Here is a 27,391-nt window from a genome sequence, read left to right on the forward strand (position 1 = left end):
ATCACAAATCAAGTGCACTTAATATATTCACTTTGGTGACTTGTGTAGACCAGTCTCCCAAGGATTTTCTTTTGATAAAATGGTTTGGGTGGCACTGCGTTTTTTTCTCCCCCCTTTTCGCAGTGATACAAACAGTGAATATTATTTATACGGACTTTCAAGATGTCAGGCGTGCTCTGGTAACAGGCGCACTTCACAGATGAGGTTCACAGCACTCGTTCCAGTAAAGCCCCTTTGTCTCAGACACTTGCCACATTGGAGATCGGGAGACTCTGTTCTGCACCTGTGTGCTCCCTTACAGGCATGCAAGTGGGGCGTGACCTTGACTCTGGGCCTTGTTAGGATCAGCTCTGATTGTCTGAAGGGGAAGGACATATCCGAGGTAGTACAACGCACTTCCAAGAGCATAAGGCCCTGAGTACAAAGGTGGTGTATCTCGCTGGAGTATCCGTGCTTCTGACAATACAGTTGACCCTTGACTGACACAGGTTTACACTGTGGGTCCACTTCCATACAGATGTTTTCCCAGTAAACATAGGACAGTTCTATAAATGTGTTTTTGCTTCCTCGTGATTTTCTTAACATTTTCTCTTCTCCAGCTAACTTCAGGAGTATGACATTTAATACATACAGCATACAAAATATGTGTTAATCAACTCCTTGTGTGATCTATCAGTAAGACTTTTGGTCAACCCATAGGCTGTGAGTGGTGAAGTTTTGGGGGGGGAGTCAAAAGTCATACAGAGATTTGTGACTGCACAGGGGTCAGTGCCCTAAACCCCTGCACTGTTCCAGGGTCGACTAGCTTTTTGCAACTGTATTTCCACGAGAAAATAAATATGGCTTTTGGGGGGGAAGGAAATGAAAACTTTTATAAAATTTTTAAGAAAAATACTGAGACTTTAAATGATTGGAGGCACTTTTGTGAAAATGTTGTGAGAAGCACTAAAATTTGTTTTTTTTTTCTCCCGTGTATTTCAGAGAGTAGGAAAAGATCTTGATTAAACCACATGTAGTGAGTTGGACAGAACTGAATGGTGTGTGTGTGTGTGTGTGTGTGTGTGTGTGTGAGAGAGAGAGAGAGAGAGAGAGAGAGAGAGAGAGAGAGATACTCATACCAAGGTCCTTCTTACAAGGAAAAACCTACTATCATTTGGCCTCACCATTGAATCTTTCCAAAACCTTTACCAAAAAAATAACACCAATCTTACGGAAATACTTTTAAAGTGTTTCACTATTTAAAGATAAATGATTTTGTCCATTAAAAATATAAAGGAAACTACAAATATCAGAATTAATACTTGATACAGAGTTGTTGTAGAAAATAAATATGTAAAAATCAGTGGTATTTCTATATACCAGCAGCAAATAGAAATGAATTAGAAGGTAGTCTTTCAAGTAACATCATGAATATTAAATACCTAGAAGTAAATCTAACACAATTTGGCAAGATTGCCATGGTTAAAAATATTCTTTTAGGGGCGCCTGGGTGGCTCAGTTGGTTAAGCATCTGACTTTGGCTCTGCGGTTCATGAGTTCAAGCCCCGCGTCAGGCTCTGTGCTGAAAGGTCAGAGCTGGGAGCCTGCTTCAGATTCTGTGTTTCCTTCTCTCTCTCCCCCTCCCAGACTTGTGTTCTGTCTCTCTCTGGGTCTCTCAAAAATAAATGTTAAAATTTTTTTTGAAATATTTTTTAAAATTTTATTTATTTTGAGAGAGATACAGACAGAGAGAGCAAGGGAGGGGTGGAGAGAATCAAAGAGAGAGAATCCCCAGCTGACTCCGTGCTGACAGCACAGAGTCTGACATGGGGCTTGATCTCATGAACCATGAAACCGTGACCTGAGCTGAAATCAAGAGTCAGACGCTTAACGACTGAGCCCCCCAGGCACCCCGCCACAGTTAAAAACCTTAAAGCTTTATTGAAAGAAATGAAAAAAGGCCTAAGTAAGTGGAAGGATGTACCATGTTCATAACTGGAAGAGTCAGTAATGTAAAAACGTCAGCCTGCCTCAAATTTAGCTATTGGTTCAGCACAATTCCGGTAAAAAAGCCCAGTGGTGTCTGTGCACGTGTGTGGATATTACCAAACCGATTCTCAAATCCACACGGGAACGTAAATGTTAAAGAGTAGCCAGGGAAATACTGAAGGAGAACCACAAAAGCTGGAACAGGGACACTGTGAACGTAATGAACATCCCAAAGATAAAAAGACTGACAAATGAGAGCAGGACAGAATCAGAAAAGACCCAGAAATAAAGATCATGAGATTATGCTGATACCGCAGTACTGTGGGGAATCGTTCCAACAAACGGTGCTAGGTTGATTGGGTAGAAGGTAGGAGGGTACCTTGCCTTTTGCATCACACAGTTGAAAAAAAAATTCCAAATAGCATTTAGATAGGAAAGTTAAAATAATAATACTCTTAGAGAGGAAAACATAGGAGACCATCTTTATGATTTTGAGTAGGGAAAGATTAACTTTAGAGAACACTCAAGATATTCACCACGATGAAAGGACTGGTAAACTGGACTTTGTTAAAATTAAGAAACGCCGTTCATCAAACAACACTTCTTAAGCCAGGGCAAAGCAGCCCATATATTTGGGGGGAAATGGAATATATCTTTCTGATAAATGACTAAACAATTCCAACACATAGAAACTAAGTGGAGAGAGAAAAAAGAGAGGAAAAAGGTGATGGGGATTCGCAACTCTCTTTGGACCTCAGTGTCCTTCTCCTCCTTCCACTGATTAGAGAGACAAGTCTTGTCCCCGAGGCTTGCATACTGAGCTGCTGTCCCCCTCGTCTACTTCCATAACATTGCAGCTGTGTGACAGGGCCTACTTCTAGAGCAGACGTGAGAGGGGAAAAAACTTGGATCTGTTTTAGTGAAATTAAATTAGTGTGAATCCACAGTAGACTGTGATAAATTCGGGTGCGTATTTGAATTCTTCGAACACTAATTAAAATCAACAAAGGAACTCAACATGGCCCACTAAAAATATTTATCTAACGTGAAAAAGGCAGTCAGGGAGAAACAGAGGAATACAAAGCCAGGAAACTGGCGGGTGGCTTCGGATGCACTTACCCTGTCTGTAGTCGAGCTCCCCACACACAACCGCCGTTTGATTTTTCCTCGCTTGTGCCATAGGTACCTCTCTGCCTCCTTCAAGTGTTGCTTCTCCTCGTCATTCTAGACTCTTCCTTTTGATGATTCAGCTTCCCGGGACCTGGGGCTGTGAATGCAGGGAGAATGTGAGAACAGAGGTCACTGGGTGCCTGCGGGTCTCCTGCACCTACCGTGCTCTGCAGGGATCCCAGGCTCCAGGATGCACCTTTCACCCAGCTAAACCATGGTGGGCATCAGAATTGCCTCCAGGACTTGCTAAAACATGGACCAGTTGGGCTCCACCCGCAGAGTTCCTGATCCGGAAGGTTTGGCCTGGGGTCTAAGAATTTGCATTTGTTTTTAAATTTTTTTTAACTTTTATTTATTTTTGAGAGAGAGAGAGAGAGAGAGCGCATGAGCAAGGGAGGGGCAGAGAGAGAGAGAATCCTAAGCAGCCTCTACACTGTCAGCACAGAGCCCGACTCAGGGCTCAAACTCACGAACCGTGGCATCACCACCTGGGCGGAGATCAAGAGTCTGATGCTTAACCGACTGAGCCACCCAGGCGCTGTGAGAATTTGCATGTTTTTAAAGCTTTGCACCCATTCTGGGGCTTGAACTCCCGACCCAGAGATCAAGAGCTGCCACGCTCCTGGGTGTTTCTGTTGCTGCCGGTGTGGGGACCTCCCTTCGAGAACCACCTGTTTCAGACGCAATGGTTTTTTCTCTCCTTTGATATGTCCTCCTGGTCAAGGGTAAGGAGAAAGAAGCACACAGAGGACCTGTGAGGTTTTAGACATGAATGAGATCATTCGGAGAATTGGATGCATTTCCGGATGCATTCTTTTACACTTGGTGTTTCTCTGGACATTTTAGAATTTCTGGAAATATATAACACGTAGGAATATTTTATACATTGAAACATCGGTGCAGAGAGAAACGACCGCATGGCAAGTCAAAAGGCTGCCCCAATCTGTGGTCTCCACCCGCCGACACATGTGCCCCTGCAGGTGGACGGCAGGTTCAACTCTGAGCTTCCCAGCAGCCAAAGCAAGAGCGAGAAGGGTAATAAATCTGACCTGCCAAGAGGGATACGCCACAATGCTGTTTTTCAGAGGAAGTGACTTCCTAGTGAACAATTTGCTGGAGAATGATCTATAAATGAATTTTTTTTACAAATGTCCAAGTTCCATTCAAAGAATGATCCATAAATGAATTTTTTTACAAATGTCCAAGTTCCATTCAAAGAATGATCCGTAAGTGAATTTTTTTTTACAAATGTCCAAGTTCCATTCAAAGAATGATCCATAAGTGAATTTTTTTTTACAAATGTCCAAGTTCTATTCAAAGAATGATCCATAAATGAATTTTTTTACAAATGTCCAAGTTCCATTCAAAGAATGATCCGTAAGTGAATTTTTTTTTACAAATGTCCAAGTTCCATTCAAAGAATGATCCGTAAGTGAATTTTTTTTACAAATGTCCAAGTTCCATTCAAAGAATGATCCGTAAGTGAATTTTTTTTACAAATGTCCAAGTTCCATTCAAAGAATGATCCGTAAGTGAATTTTTTTTACAAATGTCCAAGTTCCATTCAAAGAATGATCCGTAAGTGAGTTTTTTTTTACAAATGTCCAAGTCCCATTCAAAGAATGATCCGTGAGTTTTTTTTACAAATGTCCAAGTTCCATTCAAAGAATGATCCGTAAGTGAATTTTGTTTTTTACAAATGCCCAAGTTTCATTCAACTTCCGTCAGCATTTCCCAGCATAGATCAAAATGACCAGAGTGCCAACATGCCTTCTGTTTTGCCTACATTCTGGTGCTGTGGGAATAACGAGTCGGATGGCATGCCATTAATCCTCATAAAGCCCAGTGAGCATCAATTATTTATTCTGGAGGGAAGCTTTTGGACGTCCCCTGGCGTTTCTCCTCACTCCCCTACCTAACGCTCTGGGTTTGAGGTTGTACCTTCCAGGCTCAGATTCTCTGGGTCATCAGAGAAACCCCAATCCCTCCTGGGTCTTCTCCTTTCTGACAAGTTAGGGAAAGAGGAGGGATGGAGAGGGGGTGAGTGCTTGACTCCAGGAGCTTACTTCGCTTCCACTCCTCCTGAGACCTTTGCATTAGCAGCTCTTCTTTGTAAATTTGCGAGCAGCTTAAAAGGACACTTTGGTTTGTAAACATTGGGACAGAATCTGATCTGTCAGACGCGGACCGGCCCACAGTGGTTGCTACCTGATTATTACGAAGAATTGTGTTTCTGAGTTAAGTATGCGGTACTTGTAAACTTCCAGACAGAAAGTGTGTGATAGCAGATTTAAAAAAAAAATTTTTTTTAATTTTTGGTATGTTTCCTAAAGTTGGACTGAACTGCATTTGGTCATCAATTTCAGACAAAGCAGGGACTCGGGTCACAAACTAGTGTCCACCAGGTTTGGCCATTTCTCCTTTACATGGGACCTTTGATCTTGCTGAGGACCAGACCTGGTGTCCCTTTTTTGTATCCCTTCTTGGTGCAGACATGTGTTCAACTGTCCTCACCTGGAAAACCTTCTCTGGCCTGCTTTTTTTATTTTTGGTTTTGATTTTTTTAATGTTTATTTATTCTTGAGAGAGAGACAGAGTGTGAGCAGGGGAGGGATGGAGAGAGGGAGACACAGAATCTGAAACAGGCTCCAGGTTCCGAGCTGTCCACACAGAGCTCTTCGCGGGGCATGAACCCAACCAAGAACCTTGAGACCATGACCCGAGCCGAAGTTGGATGCTTAACCGACTGAGCCCCCCAGGCGCCCCTCTCTGGCCTGCTTCTTACAGAAAGTTAATTTCACTGTTGCTTCTCCAAAGCCACATCTCCTAATCACCTTGAAGTCTGATGTAAGAATTGGGGAGACACCATAATTAAATATGTTCTTTTGTTGAATAATTGGCTCTTCTTTCAGATTATTGGAGAGAAGCGTGTGTGTGTGTGTGTGTGTGTGTGTGTATGTGCGCGTGTGTGCCCCTGCGCGTGTTGCTTTTATAAAACCTTGAGTCAATTCCTATTTATTTTACTGCAGACCCAAAGATGAGGCAAGTTATGGTGCCTGCCTGTAATGAGCTCATAGTGTAGAGGGGACGTTGTCCTGTAAATAACTTGCGTCTGCTACTTTGCTCGGATTTATGATGACCACGGCGAGGGAGAGGGGAAAACCTGAGTGAGACTGCAGTAAACATGACCGTGTGCGTGGCCCTTATTTGTTTTTGAATCATTTCATTTGGATAAATTCCCAGCAGTGAGATGATCAGGTCAAAGGTTTGGAACATTTTTATGATTGTGATGCGTATCATCACGTTGTTTTACAGAAGGTCGTGCACATGAGCAAAAGCTTCTGGTTTTGTGATAACCTTGCTAAACCTTTTGTTAATTTAATTTATAGAAATTGTTGCTTATTGTTTTTAATAGCGGGCACCTAAACCCTGAAATGTCTCGTGGCATTTTTTTCCGCAACGTGTTATGCTTTGCTGCCTTCTTAACAAGATCGCTTTGAACAGGATTTAAATGGTTCTGAAAGTCATCGATGTGAGAAGGAGTTCTTGCCCTGCCCGGTAATCCAGTGAGGTGTCCAGAGTAGAAGCTTGATCAAGCAGCTTGATTTCTTTGCACCCTTTTTGTATTTGTGTAATGGACACATGGCTACATATGTGGATATCTTGTAACAGTTACGTCACATGATGGGTTTAGAAGTGGTCATAATACTGACTGATCCTCACTGTGTGCTACAGGAGATACATTGGCAGAAGGGAAGAGTTCTGGAAACACAGATCCTGTGAGGGAATCAGGACCCCCCTGCCGCCCCTGCCGCTCCTGAGCTGAGAAGCACATGGGAGAGGAGGGAGGAGCACTCTGGGGGCTCTAGAAGCAGGAGGAGCCAAAAGTTGGGGTCCTGGGCAGGAGCCAAGGCACCCGGTTAGGAGCTGGGATAGTCCCACAAGCCTTGGAGGTAGGAGAGAGCTGGGGCACACACGAGCTCACCAAGAACCTTGCTGCCACATGCGAGGTCAGATTAAGTCCCCCAAGGCAGTGAGGCGCCCGAGAAGAGTCTTTAGGACGGAAGTGGCACAAATTTATTTATTTATTTACTTATTTGGCACAAATATATTTAAACTGCAGCATTCATTCTGGGTGTGGGGCTGGGAACCCTTGGAAAAGGACGTAGTAGGCTCCATTGGAAGACAAAGGCTTTGCTCGGCATTTCAAGTGGTCAAGTGAGACTAAATGTTTTGAAGCCGCAGTGTGGAAATCCTGGCTTTGGAGCTAAGCAGATGTGACTTCCCAGGTGAATCCCTGTCCCCTTGTTTAATTTTCTTAGCAACTTCCGTTTCTTCCCCTGCAGATGGGGGGACAACCCGTAGGTGCCCTGCAGGGTTGGTGTGAGGGTTGAACACATCAACACGTTCCGCGGAGCGAAGGCTCAGGACTGCTTGCGGCCTCCTAGAGCCCCACGTCCGGTTGTAACTCTAAAAAGTAAAGCCATCGCCAGGTTGTTTTGCACGGAGCCCCGGAAGCTGTACCACAAGCACGGTGGTAGTTTCCCGGCCTTAGAAGAGGTTAGGTTTCCAGTGGTGCCTCACATGCAGGGCCCTCTGCCCTCTAGAAGATGATCCATTCATAGTCCTTGGCCATTATTCATCTGCTAAAAGCTGCTTGGTCATTAATACGGTGGCCTAAAATATTCCCAGCCCGTGTCCTCAGCAAAAGGGAAATCAATTGTCACAATATACAATAAAGCCATTCATTCCAAAGCAGGCAGATATCTTCACCACATCCATGGCGTGATCAATGGCTCCATTACCAGAGGTAGCTTGAACCGCATCCAGAACGCTTACATGGGATGCATTCTGGTAGAAATAGGCTGACATTGTGAGGATAAGGAGCCCCGTGGATGGCTTCCCTAATCCGTCTCCGTCTCCAGGAGAATGAGCCAATGAATATTCTCTGCGAGGACTTCCAGCGGGTGCACGAGGGGATATAAAATACTCCCTTTGTTGATCAGTAGACACATTCTGCTCTTTCGCTAACAGAAAACCCACACGTTTTATTTGTCTTTCAGGAAGATAAACTTCAGGTATAAAAGAGCCCATTACCCCAGGAGGGAGCCATAAACCACCAGTTCTGAAAATTGTATCTCATCTTTTCCAAAACAAATGCCTTCACTTAAGAGGGGTTGCAATTTGGTAACCCTGACAGCTGTGTACGGAATTTATCTTTAATCACATTTGTGGAGAGTCTACTAAAAGCACATCACCCATCATGGAGTGAAGCATTATCAGATGGGAGAAAAATATCACCAATTCTTTAATGAGAAGCAATCAGATGTCATAGATCATAAGAAATGTAGGCCCCTGAAGAGACGGTCTGTATTTTAACCTGTGTTGTGACTCGAATGCTCCGAACATCGGGGGCATGTAGCCATTGTTTGAACAACTCTGTGGTCACGTGAGGAGCGGACCACGGTAGGTATATTTTAGATTCCACCCTCGAGAACCCCCAAATGCTGGTGCGTTTGCATGCAGGTCACCTCTGCGAGAAAGGCTACGGTGCGTGGGTGGCCACGGAAAGGCTGACAGAGTTGCTTCTGACTGTTGGAACAGTTCCTCAAAAGCGTCCAGAGTCCGTGGTGCCGAATTCAGGTATGGACCGGACCAGGTGACTTAGAGGGCCCTAGAGGGCTAACATTAGATTATTCTTTGGGACTAATGCATAAATGTCTCCGAGGTCATTATTCAGCAGTCCGTTTTGGGTGCACAGAAAGAACAGTGTTCTTTGCTCTGTCAGTTCACAGGTTCTCTTGTCTTTCCCATTTTCTAGCGTTAAGTCATTTTGTAAATTAACAAGATAATCGCTTAAAACAAAAGTACGCAGTTATTCTTTGCAGATCCACAGACAGAAGGCCCCCTGTCACCTCCCACTCATGCGGACCGAGAGACACATAAAAGCCGGGCAGGGGGATCTGATAATCCCCAAGACAGCCTGGAGCCCTTGGCAGGCTTGTTGGCTTCGGTTCCAGCCACCGCGGCTGCTGACGGTTCTACCGAACACATCTGGGCCTCACTTTGCTCATCTCTAAAAGGAACTAGATCAGGGGCGCCTGGGTGACTGAATCGGTTAAGCGTCCGACCCTTGGTTTCCTCTCAGATCACGATCTCACGGCTTCTTCGTGGGCTCGAGCCCCGAATCAGGCTCTGTGCTGGCAGTGCGGAACCTGCTTGAGATTCTCTCTCTGCCCCTCTCTCTCCCACTTGCACTGTCTGTGTCTCTCTCCAAATAAATAAACTTAAAAAAGGAAACAGATCAAATGGTATGTATACACACACATGTACCTTTAGAAAATTTTAAAACTTCTATTATTTAAATCAGAGGAAATGCCTTAGCACATAAAATAAATGTGATTGATACAGTTGACCCTTGAACAACATGGGTTTGAACTGCACACTTCAGAGATTTTCTTTCAATAAACATGGTACAGGACTCTAATGCCTTTTCTCTTCCTTTTAATTTTCTTTTTTTTTTAATTTTTAATATTTATTTTTGAGAGAGAGAGAGAGAGAGAGAGAGAGAGAGAGAGAGAGAGAAACAGAGAGCAAGGGAAGGGCAGGAAGAGAGGGAGACACAGAATCCGAAGCAGGTTCCAGGCTCTGAGCTATCAGCACAGAGCCCAACATGGAGCTTGAACACAAAAACCGCGAGATAGTGACCTGAGCCGAAATCGGACGCTCAACCGACCCAGCCACCCAGGTGCCCCATCTTCCTTATAATTTTCTGAAAAACGTTTTCTTTTCTCTGGCTTACTTTATTATAAGAATACAGTATATACTACATATAACATACAAAATATGCATCCATCAACTGTTCATGTCATTGGTAAGGCCTTGGGTCAACAGTAGGCTCTTTGTAGTCAAGTTTCAGAAAAGTCAAAAGTTATATTCAGGTTTTCGACTGTGTGGATTGTCCGTGCCCATGACCTCCATGTTGTTTAAGGGTCAACTGTATTTAGAAAAAGTGTGGCACGTTTCCCCCTGAAAACCGCAAATTCATTTATCTCCTAGCAGTTAGATTTTTGGAGCCCTCTCCGTGGCCCCTTGGAAGGAAAGGCTCAGTGCCCACACAGCTTCCCAGCTTGTCCACAGAGCACCCCCGCCCCGTCTCCCTCTACCTGCCTTCCCCGTGGTGAATGTACACAGACCTGTGGGCACATTCCTACCCCTGCTTTTCCCTGGTTGCTCAGTTCACCTGAAATGCCTTGCAGCCCTTCTGGGAGAAGCAAAACCCAGTCTGTCTTCAAGGACCAGTGCCAAAGCTCCTTACCGGCCTGTTCTCAGGCACCCCTCCCCCGGCATCCACCACCCTGGGGAGCCATCCTTTGTTGGCCTGGTCTTTCCCAAGTGGCAGTGGACAGCCCCAGGGCTAGGGGACAGAACTTGCTCATTTCATACTCCATTGTCCCCTGCCGTGCCCACAGGTGGGGATGGCTGGGCAGATGAAAATGTAAAATATAACGTTTCTTGATTATGTATCCCCGAGGTCTTGATCCCATCTAACTAAAGTAAACTGAGGGAGACCAGCTGCCCATCGTTGCTTTGAGAGAATTACTGACCATACCATGCTTCTAGAAACCCTGGGAGGAAATTTTGTCTCTTTAGCTCTTGTGAATACTTTACTGACCCTCAACCCCATGTCTTCTCTGGGCTCTGAACCATCTTGAATGCCAGAAACATCTCTCATGAAACAGCTTCAATCCCCAGGCTCCATGAAATGATTATCACCCAGGCAGCCTGACGTTCATTATCTCAGATAAGAGCCGCAGAATAATGAAGATATTGAGTTATTCCCTCCAGGCCCCATGAGTAATGAAAAGCCTGAAGGAAGGGCTCATTCATTAAGATTTTATAAGCAGGGGAGAATAAAAAGATACTTGTTTTCAAGAAATCCATTTTTGTCCAGTCTAGTCTTAACATTAGAAGAACTTTGTAGAGAATGTAAATGTATTTAAAAAATAATAATAATTAAAAGGAAATCCAGTGCTTGTTAGAAAGGGGTCTTTTACCTATTGGTGAAATGTTGACAAATTCTAACCAGCCTGATGAGAAGTTGGGTTTTGTTTTGTGTTCTGAAGGAATGTAAGTATGTTTAATGCATATGTTGAGATGCAAGTAAAGTTCACCTCATTGGAATTAGCTCTTCTCCATGACTTAAGCTGACAGTGCCTTTACGGTTTCTAAGTCAACTGGAAGACATCAATCATTTGAAATTACCAAAAAGATGAAAATTGACAACCCTACCCCGAAGAAGCAACACAAGCCTAGTCTCATAAGTACAGGTAGAAGTCTGGCACTATAGGAGATCCTGAGAACGTGCTTGATGTGCACAGAAATGAACCATCCCAGAGCCTGGAGCTGAGCGTGGACCTCTCCTGTTTTGCAACTAATCATTTTATTAGCAATGAGCTAAAAGAGAGAGGGAGAGAGAGAGGAAGGAAAAGAATGAAATTATGAAGAAAGGGAGCATTTAGCAAATAGTATTGACTTTCTGTTTCTCGAGACTATTGATAATGGACTTGTAATTTTCACAGACTTTGTCTAGTTGGCTGATGGGGCCACAGTGAATTCACTGAACAGATACAGAAAAACTGGGACACATAAATCTGCTTAAGAAACCATCGCTTCCAGTTCAGAAGTTAGTAGTAAGTTTAAGAAGACTGTCTAAAGACAGTGATTTCACATGTGTGATGGTAGAAGGTGTACTTACCTGTGCATCTCTGAACCATGAATTCTCACGGAGAGCTCACTTACTCTGGGTGAACACCACCCATTTTCCATTGCAGGGTTTTTATAGTCGTACAAAAGGTAAACCAACAGCTGTCAATGTGTTGTCTCCAATAGCAGAAGGAAAACACACCAAAAAAAATTAAATAATGTCCCTTTTCTATCAGTTTCTCCTATGCTTCAGATAGAAAATCAATTCAGAACAAAAACAAAGTGAGGGTTTTGTTTGTTTGTTTGTTTGTGTGTTTTGTTTCATTTTGTTTTGTTTGAAATTCCGTTCCTGGAATCAAAGCAAAACTTTTGGAAATTAATTCCATCAAAGGTAAAACATCTAAAGCAATTGCTCATTCTGTTCTAAACATATTTTTAAAAGTTCAAGGTCGGAAGTAGAATAATTGTTTGCTATTATGAATACATTCTTGGCAGAGCAGAGCATTATTAAAAAAAACATAATATTGTTAACTTAACAAACCAGTGGAGTCAAAATGCATTTGAAGTTCATTGTGGCACACATATTTGTAATTGCGTCCAAGCAAACTGTGATATCCTAGAAATAAATATGGAAGCTGTAATTGCCAATATTTTAAAAATAATCTAAGCACATCATTTTGTGAATTAAAAAAAAAACCTGGCAGATTCGTTGGTGCCTCTTTCACCAGTTGGATTTTCTTCAGAAACAGTTTAATCTCGGAAGATCTGTAGAGTCAACATAAGTGCCTAATGGTGTTTTTTGATGTATATTTTAAATGTTTATTTATTTTTGAAAGAGAGACAGAGACAGAGCACAAGCAGGGGAGGGGCAGAGAGAGGGAGACACAGAATCTGAAGCAGGCTCCGGGCTCTGAGCTGTCAGCACAGAGCCCGACGTGGGGCTCAAACCCATGAACCGCGAGATCATGACCTGAGCGGAAGTCGGACGCTTAACTGACTGAACCACCCAGGCGCCCCAACGTATTTTTTTTTAAATAACGGCATTGTCTATATTTCGGCTGTATATTTCTTTCAGAATCATTCAAAATCTTTAATCACGGTGTTCAAAAATTAGAAAAAAAAACTTTAGCTTTTGGCGCTTTAGAAAGTTACCGTTGTGAAAACCAAACCTGTGATCCAGACGGTACTTAGATGGCTCTGGAGAGACAGCAAATTGCACAATGGGGCCGCCACTGTGTTTGATTTAATTTTCAGACTTAATCATTGTGTGTTGGGATATATCAGCGTGTGGGAAGACTATTTTGATTGAGCTCATATGCTAAATTGGATCTCTTGATACCCTGTACAGAAATGACACAAAGTTAAGAAGCCCTGTGATTTTTCTAACATTTGAATTCAGTGAGCACTCAAAAAAATCATCAAGAGAAACAAAAATTTGGTGAATTTTGTCTTAAAACATAAGTATTGAGGAAAGTTGCTCTATGTTACTATAAAGATAGTACCTATGAAAATATTTGGCATACCCATGCAAACCATGATTAGAAATGAGCATGTCTTTCCATTTAACGTATTTTCTCTGGGTTTGTTGTGTCGTATCTCAGCATCTGTGGAGAGAATTTTCTCAACTAAAAGGATACGCTTCAGAGGAGCCAATTCAATATGCTAATAATTCCAAATTTATAAGCCATAAAATGTAACTTGACAAAAATTCCAGGTAATTTTATGGAAACATTTAAAATAGTAAGACTATTAAAAAATTCTCTCACAAACGAGATTATATCATTAACAGAATGAAGTTTGTGAACTATACCAAAAATAATTATTCCTAGTGTAGGGGAGGAAACCGTTTTCCTTGCCCCTTTTAGGATCCCCGGCTGGGTCTGAAATGAAAACTAACAGAGATCGATCAACAAGAGAAAAGCACACAAATTTTATTAAATTTGTACACATTTATGGGAGTCTTACAAGAGAACGAAGATCTGAGGACGTGACCAGTGCAGGCAGCTTTTGACCTTTTAAACAAACAATAGGGGCTCCTGGATGGCTCAGGTCATGATCTCACAGTTTGTGAGTTCGAGCCCCGCATCAGGCTCTGTGCTCACAGCTCAGAGCCTGGAGCCTGCTTCGGATTCTGTGTCTCCCCCTCTCTCTGTGCCCCTCCCTCACTCATGCTCGGTTTCTCTCTGTCTCTCAGTAATAAATAAACGTTAAAAAAAAAATGAAACAATAAATTTGTGAAGAATTGACAAGCGGATTTGGGCTTGGGGTAGTCAGTGTTGAAGAAGTCCTAGAAGTACTACCAGTCTCGATCAGTTGAAAGAGCATGATCTCGGGGTTGTAAGTTCAAGCCCCATGTTCGATGTAGAGATTAAAAAAAAAAAAGTACTAGGAAGAAAAGGGTGGCTTAGAAATACTGGCTTGTATGGATTTTCCTTCCTGGTTAAATTAGTTTTGTTTTATCATATTGATTGTACAGTGTTTTAAGTTCAGTTTTACTGTTTACATTGTTTTAGTGGTTTTAGGTTACATGTAACTAAAAGCCCCTTTTTTTAACTGAGTAGTTTACTTCTCAGTCCCCATCATATACCTCGTTCCCAGGCAACTGTTGATCTGGTTTCTGTCACAATAGTTTTCTTTTTTTAATATATTTTTTTTAAATCTTTATTTATTTTTGAGAGAGAGACAGCATGTGAGCAGGGGAGGGGCAGAGAGAGAGGGAGACACAGAATCCCAAGCAGACTCTAGGCTCCGAGCTGTCAGCACAGACCCGACGCGGGGCTCGAACTCACAAACCGCGAGATCATGACCTGAGCCGAAGTCAGACGTTCAACCGACTGAGCCACCCAGGCGCTCCTTTCACTTGCTTTTTATAGAATTTCATGTGAATGGAATCATAGAGTATGAGTCATAGTGTCTGGTTCCTTTCACCTGCCGGGTTTTTGAGATTTCATCACACTGTTGTTGCAGGCATCAAATCTGTCCTTCTTCTTGCTGAGTAGCATCCACTGTGTGAATATACCACATTTTACTGCATTCCACTGTATGGATACATCAGATTTTATTGAACTCCCGTTACAAATATACTGCAGTCTATCCATTGACTGCTTGATGGATGTTTCCAGTTTCTTACTAGTGTGAATAGTGCTGCTATAAACATTCATGTCTAAGCCTCTCTCAGATTCCCAGGAACAGAACTGCCAAGAGTGAGTGTTTAACTTCTGTCACACACAACACAAAGGAATTTAGATAGTTGAAAGGCAGAACTCTTAAAACTCCAAAGGGGAAGGCCGCCGGGTGGGGCCACACAGCAGGCTGCATCCAGGGACAGGGTGACAGCAAACTGGAGCCACAGGAGGTGCCTTGTGGACAGCAGGCGGCATGCCCTTAGCTAGGTGGAGCTACCTGGGCTTCCTGGGGGGTTGGTATTTTGAATAATTCCATGGTCCCAAATAAGGAGTCGCCATTCCTGGGTGTGAGTTACTGGGGCCTTTGGCAGCTGGAAATGTACGTATTCCAACTCCAGAGTGTGAGTGCCTGATAAGGGAAGGAGCTGGAATGGGAGCTTAGCCAACTGCCTTCGAAGGGGGATTGCGTGTTCTCAGCCGTGACTTCAAAACTGGGTCAACAGCGCACTTGTGAAATATACATTTACTTCACATCCTTGCCAACACTTGGCATGGGCAGTGTTTAATTTTAGAAATTCTGGTGGCTCTAGTGGACCTCCGTGTGACTGTCCCTTATGGCCGGACTGATGCTGAGTCTCTTTCCACGTGGTTTATGCCCATTTGGATTGCTTATTTCATGAAATGCCTGCTCAAATCTCCAGCTCGTTTTTCTGTGGAGCTGTTTGATTTTTATAATTGGCTTAGAGAGGTTGGTACACATCCATTGGTATACGTAGTGAAAATTTTCTCTCAGTCCATGCCTTTCCTTTTCCTTCTCTTAATGGCATCTTTCAAAGAGCAGAAGTTTTAAGTTTTGGTGCAGTCTGATTATTGATTTTTCTGGTATGGTTTACACTGTGTCCGATCTATGACATATTTGCCTAATTAAAGGTTATGAAGGTTCTTCTTGCGTTGTCTTCCAGATGGCTTATGATTTTAGGTCTCAGAATCGTTGACCGTGGTCCATACTTCTAGTAAATAGCGGAAGGGAAAGGGTGATGCTTACTTTAATCCCATATTGATATGCCAGCACCATCTGTTGAAAAGAACATCTTCTCCCTGTTGAATTACCTTGACATTTTTGGGTCAAAAACCGATTCGTAGAAATTTGGCCTAATTCTGGATCATCTGTTTTGTTCCACTGATCCACGTGTTTATCTTTATGTCAATGTCAGACGCTGGACGACTGTAGAATTAACGTTAAGTCTGATACAAGCAGGAGTTGGGAAGAAGATTTTCAACTTTGCTTTTAAATTACTTTGGTTTTGCAGTGTCATAAGCATTTTAATCAAGTTTCAGCTTGTCCAAAGAGCCTATTTGTATTTTGATTGAGAGGTGTTTAGTATAAAGGTGAATATTAGGGAGAATAGAGAACTTAGCTAGATGGAGTCTTCTAGCCCTTGAACATGGTCTGTCCCTCCATTTGGGTCTTCTTTAATTTCCCTCAGTGATGTTTTAGAGTCTTTATTGTATAGGTCTTGCACAACTCAGTTCCTAGTATTATTTTTTCCCAATATTAAATGAAAATGTGTTATTACATCTCATTTTCCAGTTGTTTGTTGCTTTGGTATAGAAGTAAATTTGGTTTTTGTCTCTTCACTTGCGTCTTCCCACCTTGCTAAATACACTACAAATTTGTGAGTTTTTTAGCCATTATTTCTGAAGTTACTTTTCTCCTATTTTTAAATTTTTTTTAACATTTATTCATTTTTGAGAGAGAGAGAGAGAGAGTGCATGAGCGGGGAGGGCCAGAGAGAGGGAGACACAGAATCCAAAGCAGGCTCCAGGCTCTGAGCCATCAGCACAGAGCCCAATGTGGGGCTCGAACTCACAGACCGCGAGATCATGACCTGAGCTGAAGTCGGTTGCTCAACTGACTGAGACACCCAGGCGCCCCTTTTTCTCTCTGTCTTTTGTCCTTGGATTCCAGCTTCAATATGAAAATTTCTTATATTGTCCCATAAGTCTTTGAGAGCATAATCGTTTTTCATTTTCTTTCATTTAATTAAATAATTTCTATTGATATGCCTTGAAGTTCACCAGTTCTTTCCCCTGCTGTCTCCAATCTGCTGCAGAAGTTTACGTAGTGCATTTTTTTCGTGTTAGTAATTGTGCTTTTCATCTCCAGGAATTCCACTAAATTATTTTCAGTTTTCATCTCTCTGTTTTGTTTCTCTATGTGTCCAGTCATTAAGACTCATTAAGACCATATTTAGAAAACATGCACATCTCTTAATAGCTGCTTTGATGACTTTGTCTGTGGCACCCAACACCTAGATCCTCTCAGACTTGGTTTCTAGAGCCTTTTTCCTTCTGCTTGGGGCAGACCTATTTTTTGTTACAGTTTCTTTCTGTGGCTACTAATTCTTGTCTAAAGCTGTGCATCATAAGGGCACCTGGCTGGCTCAGTTGGTTAAGCGTCTGACTCTTGGTTTCAGCTCAAGTCATGATCTCATGGTTTGTGAGTTTGAGCCCCACATTGGGCTCTGTGCTGACAGTGCTGAGCCTGCTTGGGATTCTCTCTCTCTCTTTCTTTCTCTCTCTGCCCCTCGCCCTCTTGCTCTGTCTGTCTCTCAGGATAAATAAAAAAACTTAACAAAAAAAAACACCCTGTACATTGTAGGTTTGCTGCCACAACAACTCTGGGTTCTGTTGTTTCTCCTGAGGGTCGATGCTCTTCTGCTCCAGTGGGCACTAGGCATACCTGGACTCACACCGTAACTGTGGACGTCCCCAGGAGTGCGGCAGCTGCACCCTGTCCTTAGTGCTTAACGACTGTTCTTTTCCAGCCTGGCCCTCTTGGGTCCCACTGGGCCTGGGAAGTTTAGCGGCCAACCACGTACTCACTTCATACTACTATTAAGTCCAACCTATCTATCAGCGTTCTTGCTTCCAAGTTTCTCTCCAGATTTCCAGCTGCTCTGCCCATCCCACCTGTGTCCTTTGATCCCTCCAGCCGGTAAGGCTTCAGCTTTCTCTTGCACGAACCACACACGTGCTGAGAAATGCACGTTGTCCAAAAGCAGCATATTTGCAGATGGTAGTCGATATACTCTGTCTTTCAAGGATAGACTTCTCCCTCACCTGCACCTTCCTTTTAGCTAGCTCCTCAGACTCTGTTGCCCATGTGCTCGCTAGGAACACAGGTAGATCTGTACTTGGATTTTGCATACCTTTTGTGGCTCTCTTACTTCAATTCTGTCAATTACAAGCTCTGACTCTGTCCCTGGAGCAGTGACTGATCTTTCTGTGACTAGAGAAGAAAGGGGGTGTTTGGAGCACCTTCAAGCAAAAAGCTGCAAGTCCTCATTCTTTGGCTGTGTTGTCCATGTCTGTTGAGAGTAAACACTCGGGGTTTTTCCTGCTTTGGGTGGCTTTCCAGTACCTCCTAATAGTTACTTCTCATGTCATTTTCCTCATTGGCAAATGTGTGAGGGTTTTTCAACTACACTACCATTACAGTGAGTCTAAGTTTAGTTATTTTTATTAAGTTTGTTTATTTTGAGAGAGAGAGAGAGCTCACATGAGCTGGAGAGGGGCAGAGAGAGAGAGAGAGAGAATCCAGAACAGGCTCTGCACTGCCAGCATGGACCTCAATCCAGGGCTTGAACCCACAAACTGTGCAATCATGAGCTGAGCCGAAATCAAGAGCCAGACACTTAACCAACTGAGCCAGTCAAGCACCCCATACTTTTAGCCTTTAAAATGAAGACGTGAGAATTCTTTAACAAATTCAATAATCCACACATAAAATCTTATAGCAAAAAAAAAATAGCTAAACATCATAAGACATTTTAAAAAATTAATCATATACTAGGCCATTACTAAATTATTTATGGATTCAAAAAGGTAAAGCCCATAATGAGGGAATCGATGATTGTCAGTTGTGTACCCACAATACACCAGATGTGGTTCTAAACATAGGGTAGGCAGATAAGGAAGTGTGGACAGGTGTGTGTCTGGAGGTGCAGACACATATGGCCTAAACAATTCCAATTAAAAAAAAAAATCCTCTCCATTATTTTTAGCTTAAAGAAATAATCATACTGAAATTAAACACTGCTCAGAAATGAATGGAAATAGGGGCACCTGAGTGGCTCAGTTGGTTGAGTGTCTGACTCTTGATTTCGGCTCAGGTCATGATCCCAGAGTCATGAGATTGAGCCCCACATTGGGTTCCCCACTGGGTATGGAACCTGCTTAAGATTTCTCTCTCTCTCTCTCTGTCTCTGTCTCTGTCTCTCACCATCTGTCCCTCTTCCCCACTCACACACTCTCTCTAAAATAAAATGAAAATGAAAAAAAATGAGTGGAAATAAATATTACCTGTCCAAAAAATGATAGTTTTTATTATTAATACTTTTGTACACTACCATCAGAAGTTTTCAGCAGGTACGTGTTAAGTTTTAGGAAAGCTCTTATACATCTGGATAGATTTAAATGCATATTTGAAACTTTGGAAAACATTGTCAGAAAAACTGACCTAAGATATTTAATATAGTCTGGCACATAGTAGGTGTACTGTATAGATATCCATATGTATTTTTTTACAAGTACAAAGTACAAGTACAAAATATTATTTGCCTTATGGTAAATTTAATATTATATGAATCATGTGTATTTTCTTAGGCAAAGCTTTTCATCTTTAGCAAGTCAGGGAAAAATAATTTATTCGCAATTAATTATTCCTTGTCTTATGAACACTTACACCTAAGTGTATACATGTTATCCCTATAACCCTCCCTTATTTAAATATAATATTATATATTTTCGACTATTTTTATAATTTCTTGCTTAGCATGGTGTTTCATATTCTGATAATGGAATTAGACATCTCAGGTTGCACTTGTGTTTTTGAGTGGGGCTTATAGTTTTGCATGTTTAGATTTGTATGTGTTTTTCAACATTCTTGGGTTTTAATAGTCAGTTCTCATACATTTATACTCATGCAGGTTGGTTGAAGCTTTGCACATTCTAGAATTGTAGTGTATGTATTTTGATTTTCAGTGTCTTTTAATAGTTTGAGAAGTTGTTTGAACTGCTTTGAATTTTATTATTCATTTTAAAGGCAGCAGTGTCTAATTTTTTACACAAGAGTCCAGCCCATTTTAGTATTTTATTAATACTGAATACCATTTTCCCATACGCTCAACACTGTTGCTAGTCTTTCATTGACTCTTTTTTTTTTTTTATTGAGGTATAATTGACACGCTAGTTTCAGATGTACAACATAATAATTCAGCGTTTGTATACACTGGGAGACATCACTTGTAGTAAGTCTAAGTAACATCCATCACCACACAAAGTTACAACTTTTTTCTTGGGGTCAGAACTGTTAAGATTTACTCTGTTGGCAACTTTCAAATATGCACAATGTTATTGATTATAGTCACAATTCCATATATTGCGTCCCCATGACTTATTTTATGACTGAAACTTTGTATCTCTTGACTCCCCCCCATCCATTTTACCCACCTCCCAACCATTGCCCCCTCTGGCAACCATCATTCTCTTTGTCTCTATGAGTTCTGTTGTGTTTGCTCACTTGTTCTGTTTTTTAGACTCCACATATAAGTGAAATCATACTTTTTTTTGTCTTTCTCTGTCCAACATATTTCTTAGCATAATAACTTCAGATCCATCCATTTTGTTGTAAATGGCATGATTTCCTTCTTTTTATGGCTCAGTAGTGTTCAGTTGTATATATACATCACATCTTCTTTATTAGTTCATCCATCAGTAGACACTTAGGTTGTTTCTCTATCTTGGCTTTTGTAAAAATTACTGAGAAAACATAGGAGTGTATATCTCTGTTCAAATTATTGTTTTGGCCTCCTTGGCTAAATACCCAGAAGTAGAATTTCTGGCTTATATGGTAGTTTTATTTTTAATTATTTGAGGAACCTCCACACTGTTTTCCATAATGGCTGTACCAGTTTACATCCCCACCAACACTGTACAAAAGTTCCCTTTCCTCCACGTTCTTTCTTGCCAATAGTTGTTATTTCCTGTCTTTTTCGATAACAGCCATTCAAATAGGTGTGAAGTGATATCTCTTAGTGGTTTTGATTTGTGTTTTCCTGCTGATGAGTGATGTTGACCATCTTTTCATGTGACTGTTGGCCATCTGGATGAATTCTTCGGAAAAATATTTATTCAGATCTTCTGCCCATTTTTAATCAGATCATTTTTTCTCTTGAGTTGTGTAAGTTCTTTATTTATTTTGGATATTAACCCCTTATCAGATACATGATTTGCAAATATTTCTCCCATTAAGTAGATTGCCTTTTCACTTTGTTGATGGTTTCCTTTGCAGTGCAGACACTTTTTAGTTTGATGTCGTCCCACTTGCTTATTTCTGCTTTTGCTGCCTTTACTTTTGGACTCCAATCCAAAAAATCATCACCAAGACCAATGTCAAGGAACTTGCTGCCTGTGTTTTCATCTACAAGTTCTGTGGTCTCAGGTCTTACATTCAAGTCTTTAATCCATTATGAGTTGCTTTTTGTGAGCGGCATAAGATAGTAATCTAGTTTCGTGTTTTTGTATGTCGCCATCCAGTTTTCCAACACCATTTATTGAAGAGACTCTCCTTTTGCCATTTTGAATTCTTCATTCTTTTTTCATAAGTTAATTGACCATATGTCTATGAATTCATTTCTGGGCTTTCTGTTCTGTTCCATTGATCTGCGAGGCTATTTTTATGTCAATACCATATTGTTTTGATTACTGTAGCTTTGTGGTATAATTGGAAATAAGTGAGCAGGATACCTCCACCTTTGTTCCTTTTTCTCAAGATTGCTTTAGCTCTTTGGGGTCTTTTGTGGTTCCATACACATTTTAGGGTTGTTTTTTCTATTTCTGTGAAAAATACCATTGGAATTTGCTTGACAGAGAGAGCGGGGTGGGAGAATAAGCATGGGAGAAGAACCAGAGGGAGAGAGAGAGAATCTTGGGCAGGCTCCATGCACAGTACAGAGCTCCACGTGGGGCCTGATCCCATGAGCTTGGGATCAGGACCTGAGCTGACATCAAGAGTTGGACACTCAACTAATTGAGCCACCCAGGCACCCCTCGGTTTTTCACGTTTCTTGAAGTAGGTTTGTATCACTGTGAACTTTTCCCATAGCACTGCTTTTGCTGCACCCCATAGATTTTGATATGTTGCATTTACTTTTTCGTTTGCCTCAGTGTATTTTTTTATTTCTCCTTTGACTTCTCTGTTGACCTATAGAAGTTCATTAGCATGTTGTTTAATCTCCACGTATTTGTGACTTTTCCAGTTTTTTTCTTCTAATTGATTTCTACTTTCATGGTAGTTGGAAAAGATGCTCAGTGTGCTTTTAATCTGAAATTTATTGAGACTTGTTTTGTGGCCTAACATATGACCTAACCTGGAGATTGATCCCTGTGCCCTAGAGAAGAAGGTATGTTCTGTATATATCTATTAAGTCCCTCTGGTCTAACGTGTTGTTCAAGGACACACTGTTTCCTTATTGATTTTTCTGTCTGAATGATCTATCCACTGATGTAAGTGAGGTGTTAAAAACTCAATATTACTGTATTGCTGTCAACCTCTCTCTTTAGGTCTGTTAATATTTGCTTTAAATATTTAGCTGCGCCTATGTAGGGTCCATAAATATTCACAAATATTATATCCCCTTGTTGGATCGACCACTTTATCATTCTGTAAAGTCCTTCTTTGTTTCTTATTACGATCTCTGTTTTGAAGTCTGTTTTATCCAAAGGCACCTGGGTGGCTCAGTTGGTTAAGCGTCTGACTCTTAGTTTCAGCTCAGGTCACAGTCTCATAGTTTTGTGGGTTCAAACCCCACATCGGGCTCTGCACTGGCAGCGTGGAGCTTGGGATTCTCTGTCTCCCTGTCTCACTACCCCTACCCCACTTGCACTGTCCCTGCCTCTCAAAATAAATAAACTTAAAAACTTAACAAAATAAAATAAAATAAAGTCTGTTTTGTCTCATACGAGTATAGCTACCCAAGCTTTCTTTCATTTCCATTTGCATGAAGCATTCTTTTTTTATTCCTTTACTTAACAGTCTGTGTATGTCCTCGCATCTGAAGTGAGTCTCTTGTAGGAAACTTATAGACGGATCTTGTGTTTTAGAAATCTGTTCAGCCACCCTATGTCTTTTGATTGAAGAACTTAGTCCATTTAAATGTAAAGTAATTATTGGGAGGTATGTACTCAATGGCTGCCAGTCTTGAAGGATTGGCCTTGGGGAGAAGATGAATCTTATCATTCCACCTTCCCCTAGCGCTTGGTTGTCTTTCTAACCTTGGTGATTTTTGAAGGGACCTGATTGATTCTTGATAGTTCCAAGGTGTTGAGGGTGTCCGTGTTTCACAAGGAAGGATCTCGGCACCCCCTTTCAGGCTGGCTGGAAGGAAGAGGACCAACAGGCAGCAGATTATAAAGTAGGCGAACATATTCAGTCCTATGAGACCACAATCGTAATGCCCGCTGGCCTCTCGCCTAGGTGATCTGGACGTATCTTCTGAGTGATAGTTGCAAAAATCAGAGCCCTAGGCATCCACCTACCCATCACCCCGGAAAATCCCTTCGTGTACATGCCATTGAATTCCCACTCCATTCACAGAGGAACCTACTTTCTCGTTTCTATCTCTGTAGGTAATTTTTGCCTGTTTATAGACTCCGTATAAGGGGAGTCAGACGTGAGGTGTTTTGTGTCTGGCTTCTTTCACTCAACCAGTGTTTCTGACGTTCTTCCATGGTTCCGTGCTTATTTGTATATCAGCTCCTTTTTCTTACTAAGTAGTGCTCTGTTGTACAGATATACTATAGTCTGTAGATGCATTTCTCTGCTGACGGACATGCAGGTCCCTTCCAGTTCCGGCTGTAATGAATTCAGTCCCGTGAACGGTTTTGTACCAGTCTTTGCACGGACATTCAACTTCTGTGGCTATTAGGTGAGCAGTGAGGAGTGGGCCACGCATTAGGTCTGTGTTCAAGGTCACAAGAAATTGGGGCACCTGGGTGGCTCAGTTGATGAAGCATCTGAGTTCAGCTCAGGTCATGATCTCACAGTTCGAGGAGCCCCGTGTCGGGCTCTGTGCTGACAACTCGGAGCCTGGAGCCTGCTTCAATTCTGTCTCCCTCTCTCTCTGCCCCTCTCCCCGGCTCACACTCTGCCTCTCTCTCTCTCTCTCTCTCTCTCTCTCAAAAATAAACATTAAAAAGAATTTTAAAGTCACAAGAAATGGGCGGTTTTCAAGCATTTCGTACCCCTTCACACTCCTGCCAACAACATACGAAGACTCCCCGTTGCTAAACTTCTTCACCAGGGCTTGGTGTTGTCACTTAGAACCTTCAGCCTCCTTGGTGTCTGTGCGGTGGTATCTCCCGATGTCTGCACCGTGGTGCCTCCTCGGTGGAGTCAATTCCCCACCAGCATCACTTCCTCAGGGCTTGGCCACGGTGATCCTTTTAGCCCAGTTTGACCTGAGTTTTTTTTTTTTTTTAAGTGTTATATTCCCGTGGCCAGCTTTCTGAACCATCAGGGTCTCTTTCCATTTACAACCTGGCTGCTGGCTTTTTGGTCCCTGAGGGGCTCCCCTCCCTCTGCAGCTGTGCTCCTGGCTTCCTTGGCTTTGGCGGTTCCTGTCTGCTCTGTGCCCAGGAGGGCCTACACAGCACCCGGTTAGGGCCCAGACAGCCTCGTAGGGTCTCTTAGCTCTGCAGCCCTGCCCCAAACTTCCCCTGTGCCACTGACGAACCTGTGGAAAGGGGCAGGTGTTGGGTGCAGACCTGCTTCCGAGCTGGTGTAAAGGATCAGGCTGTCCCTGGCGGCCATTAAAGTTGGTGACCACATAAGCCACCTCCTCCTGGCCAGTCACTCTGCCGCCAGGAAGACATCTTTTCTCCCATCGAGGCTCATGTCTTTCGTCACCTGGGGCCCTTGCCTCTGAAATGAATAACACATTAAACAACAACAAGAAACCCCCTATGGTTATATAGCAGATCCAGCTCCTTATTTTGGTGGGAAGGGTGGTGTCCTGAGATTTTGTGTGCTAACTGGAAGCCGAGCTTTCTAGCGGCTCACTTGCAGATCGGCAGCTATCTTTTTCATTATTGTTATTCCCTCCGGTTAATCTGCTCTCAGATCTCTGTTGCTGCTTGTGATCATTTTTACAGCCAGGGGGGTGTGTTTTACAGATTGTCCTCCAGCTACCGAGACGTTTTTCTTCCGCCTTCGAAAGAGCAGTCAACACAACGGGGTGTGGGGTTTGCAGTGGGGACTCCTCCGTCTCGTGACTGTGTTCAGCTCTTCCCTGCAGGGCCCCCCTTCTTCAAAGTCCCTGGGAGCGAATCGGAGGCATTCTCTTCCTCTCTGTTCTGGCAAGTTGTAGATCTTCTTGGTTTTTTGTTTTTTTCTTCAGAGTGTAAGAAAATGTCTTTAGCTAGTAGAAGTCCCAGAGTAGAAGTGAAGCCATTTCCATCAGAACCGCTTCCCCCATGGGGTGCTAGGTGCCCCGTGTGGTTAGAGTTCTCTGACCTCTGACATCATGATTTCATCATAGGTGGAGATCACTGGATGCGATTGCAGAATTTGTGAATTCGCTTTGTGTTGCTCTTGCCTTCCTGCCCATTCGCCTGGTGATAGTTTTCCTGGACTAGCGTATATCTAACATTAATCTTTCATGGTTCCTCTCTAGTCGGTGGTTTTAACCTGGAAAGTTCATTAATCTCCATGTCTCCTGAATCCATGTTTGTTTGTTTTTTTTAATATTTATTTATTTTTTAGAGCGGGCTGGGGAGGGGCAGAGAAAGAGGGAGACAGAGGATCCGAAGTGGGCTCTGTGCTGATAGCAGTGGGCCAACCTGGGGCTCAAACTCACCAACCGTGAGATTATGACCTGAGCCAAAGTCAGACGCTCAACTGACTGAGCCACCCCCAGGTGCCCCAGAATTCATGTATTAACATGAGTGATGCAATAACATGTGTTGTCACCTCCTATAGGGAGTGACTCTTCTTTTGTGTCGGGAGTCTGCCCATGGGTCCCAAGTGGAGGGTACCTGTCCCCAGCCACCCACTCTTCTCCTGTTACTTTTTAAAAATTTTTTGTAATATTTATTCATTTTTGAAAGATAGAAAGAGACAGAGTGCGAGTGGGGAGGAGCAGAGAGAGAGGGAGGCCCAAAATCCAAAAGGGGCTCCAGGCTCTGAGCTGTCAGCACAGAGCCGGACACAGGGCTTGAACCCATGAACCATGAGGTCATGGCCTGAGCTGAAGTTAGACACTTAACCGACCAAGCCACCCAGGTGCCCCTTCTCCTGTTATTCTTAACAAACTTGTTCATCGTAGTGGTTCTTTGGAGTTGTTCTAATTAATTCTGAGTGAAATATTATTCTCTGTTGTGAAATATTACTCTGTGCTTTTGATTGTTGATACTTTAATGTTTGAAATTTTGTCACCCACAGTCATAGAAAGGACCATTCGCTACTGCGTGGACACCAGGATTCAGGGACGAGAGGATGAGTGTTGTATTCCTTTAATGTAATTATTTAATCTGGAGAGGAGAAGGTTTTGAGGAAGAAATGTAATAACCAAGTACTCCTGGGGAAGGAACTGGTTTTATTCCGTGTGGCTTAGAGGATCCTTGTGGGTAGAATGAATGCACAGATGACAGATTTGGGCTCAGTGTAAAGCGAGACTTGTCATAATGAGAGCTGCTCCCCATTGAAATGGACACTGAGGGGGCGGTGATCTCCAACTGTTGGAAGTAGGTGGTCAAAGACTGGGTGCCTGTGTCTTTCTGACACTGAGAAGAAATTCTGACTACAGCAACAACCTGTTCGGTGGTGGTGGGGCGGCATGGGTTAAACAGGTGAAGGCGACTAAGAGTGCACTTGTCATGATGCGCACTGAGTGCAGAATTGTTGAATCATTATATTGTACACCTGAAACTAATACAACGCTACGATAACTGTAATGGAATTAAAATAAAAAAAATTAAAAATTCCAACTTAGGAAGAATAGACTTTCATTCGAAAGGATTACTGCCAGGTGGGGGGCGGGACCATTGCAATAGGCCAAAATGCTGTGGCCATAAGAACGGCACATGTCCCCAGTTAGGCCACATAGGTTTTGTTTGATGGTGGAGAGGAAGCAAGGCAGAGAGAACTGGGTGTGGGACCATGGGATGAAGGGGAGGAATGATTGGATAGTCCATCCAAGAACATGGCCAGCGTGGTGTGGGTGGAGGCATTGCTGTCTGCTGCTGCTCGGGCTGACTCTGGCCCCAAATTCAGGACCCTAGAGAGGTTGATATGCATTTCCTTCTGATTGGTCACTGGGGATGAAGCAGTTCGGCTAATGCTTCATGAGGCAAGAATGCGG

General features: G+C 42.7%; 1 protein-coding gene across 2 annotated transcripts in view; it reads left to right on the top strand.

Moving 5' to 3' along the window:
• VWC2 (von Willebrand factor C domain containing 2) overlaps positions 1 to 27,391 on the top strand; it is a 125,100-nt gene that overhangs the window by 29,114 nt on the left and 68,595 nt on the right. Inside the window, exon 3 of one of the 2 annotated variants that reach the window (XM_045052109.1) lies at positions 8,665 to 8,781. The exons of the other annotated variant lie outside the window; for it this stretch is intronic. Coding sequence (XP_044908044.1) covers positions 8,665 to 8,781 — 117 coding nt within the window. The remainder of the gene's footprint in view (positions 1 to 8,664; positions 8,782 to 27,391) is intronic. 2 annotated transcript variants of the gene reach the window in all.

This window comes from Felis catus, chromosome A2, assembly GCF_018350175.1.
Source record: "Felis catus isolate Fca126 chromosome A2, F.catus_Fca126_mat1.0, whole genome shotgun sequence".
NCBI lineage: Eukaryota > Metazoa > Chordata > Mammalia > Carnivora > Felidae > Felis > Felis catus.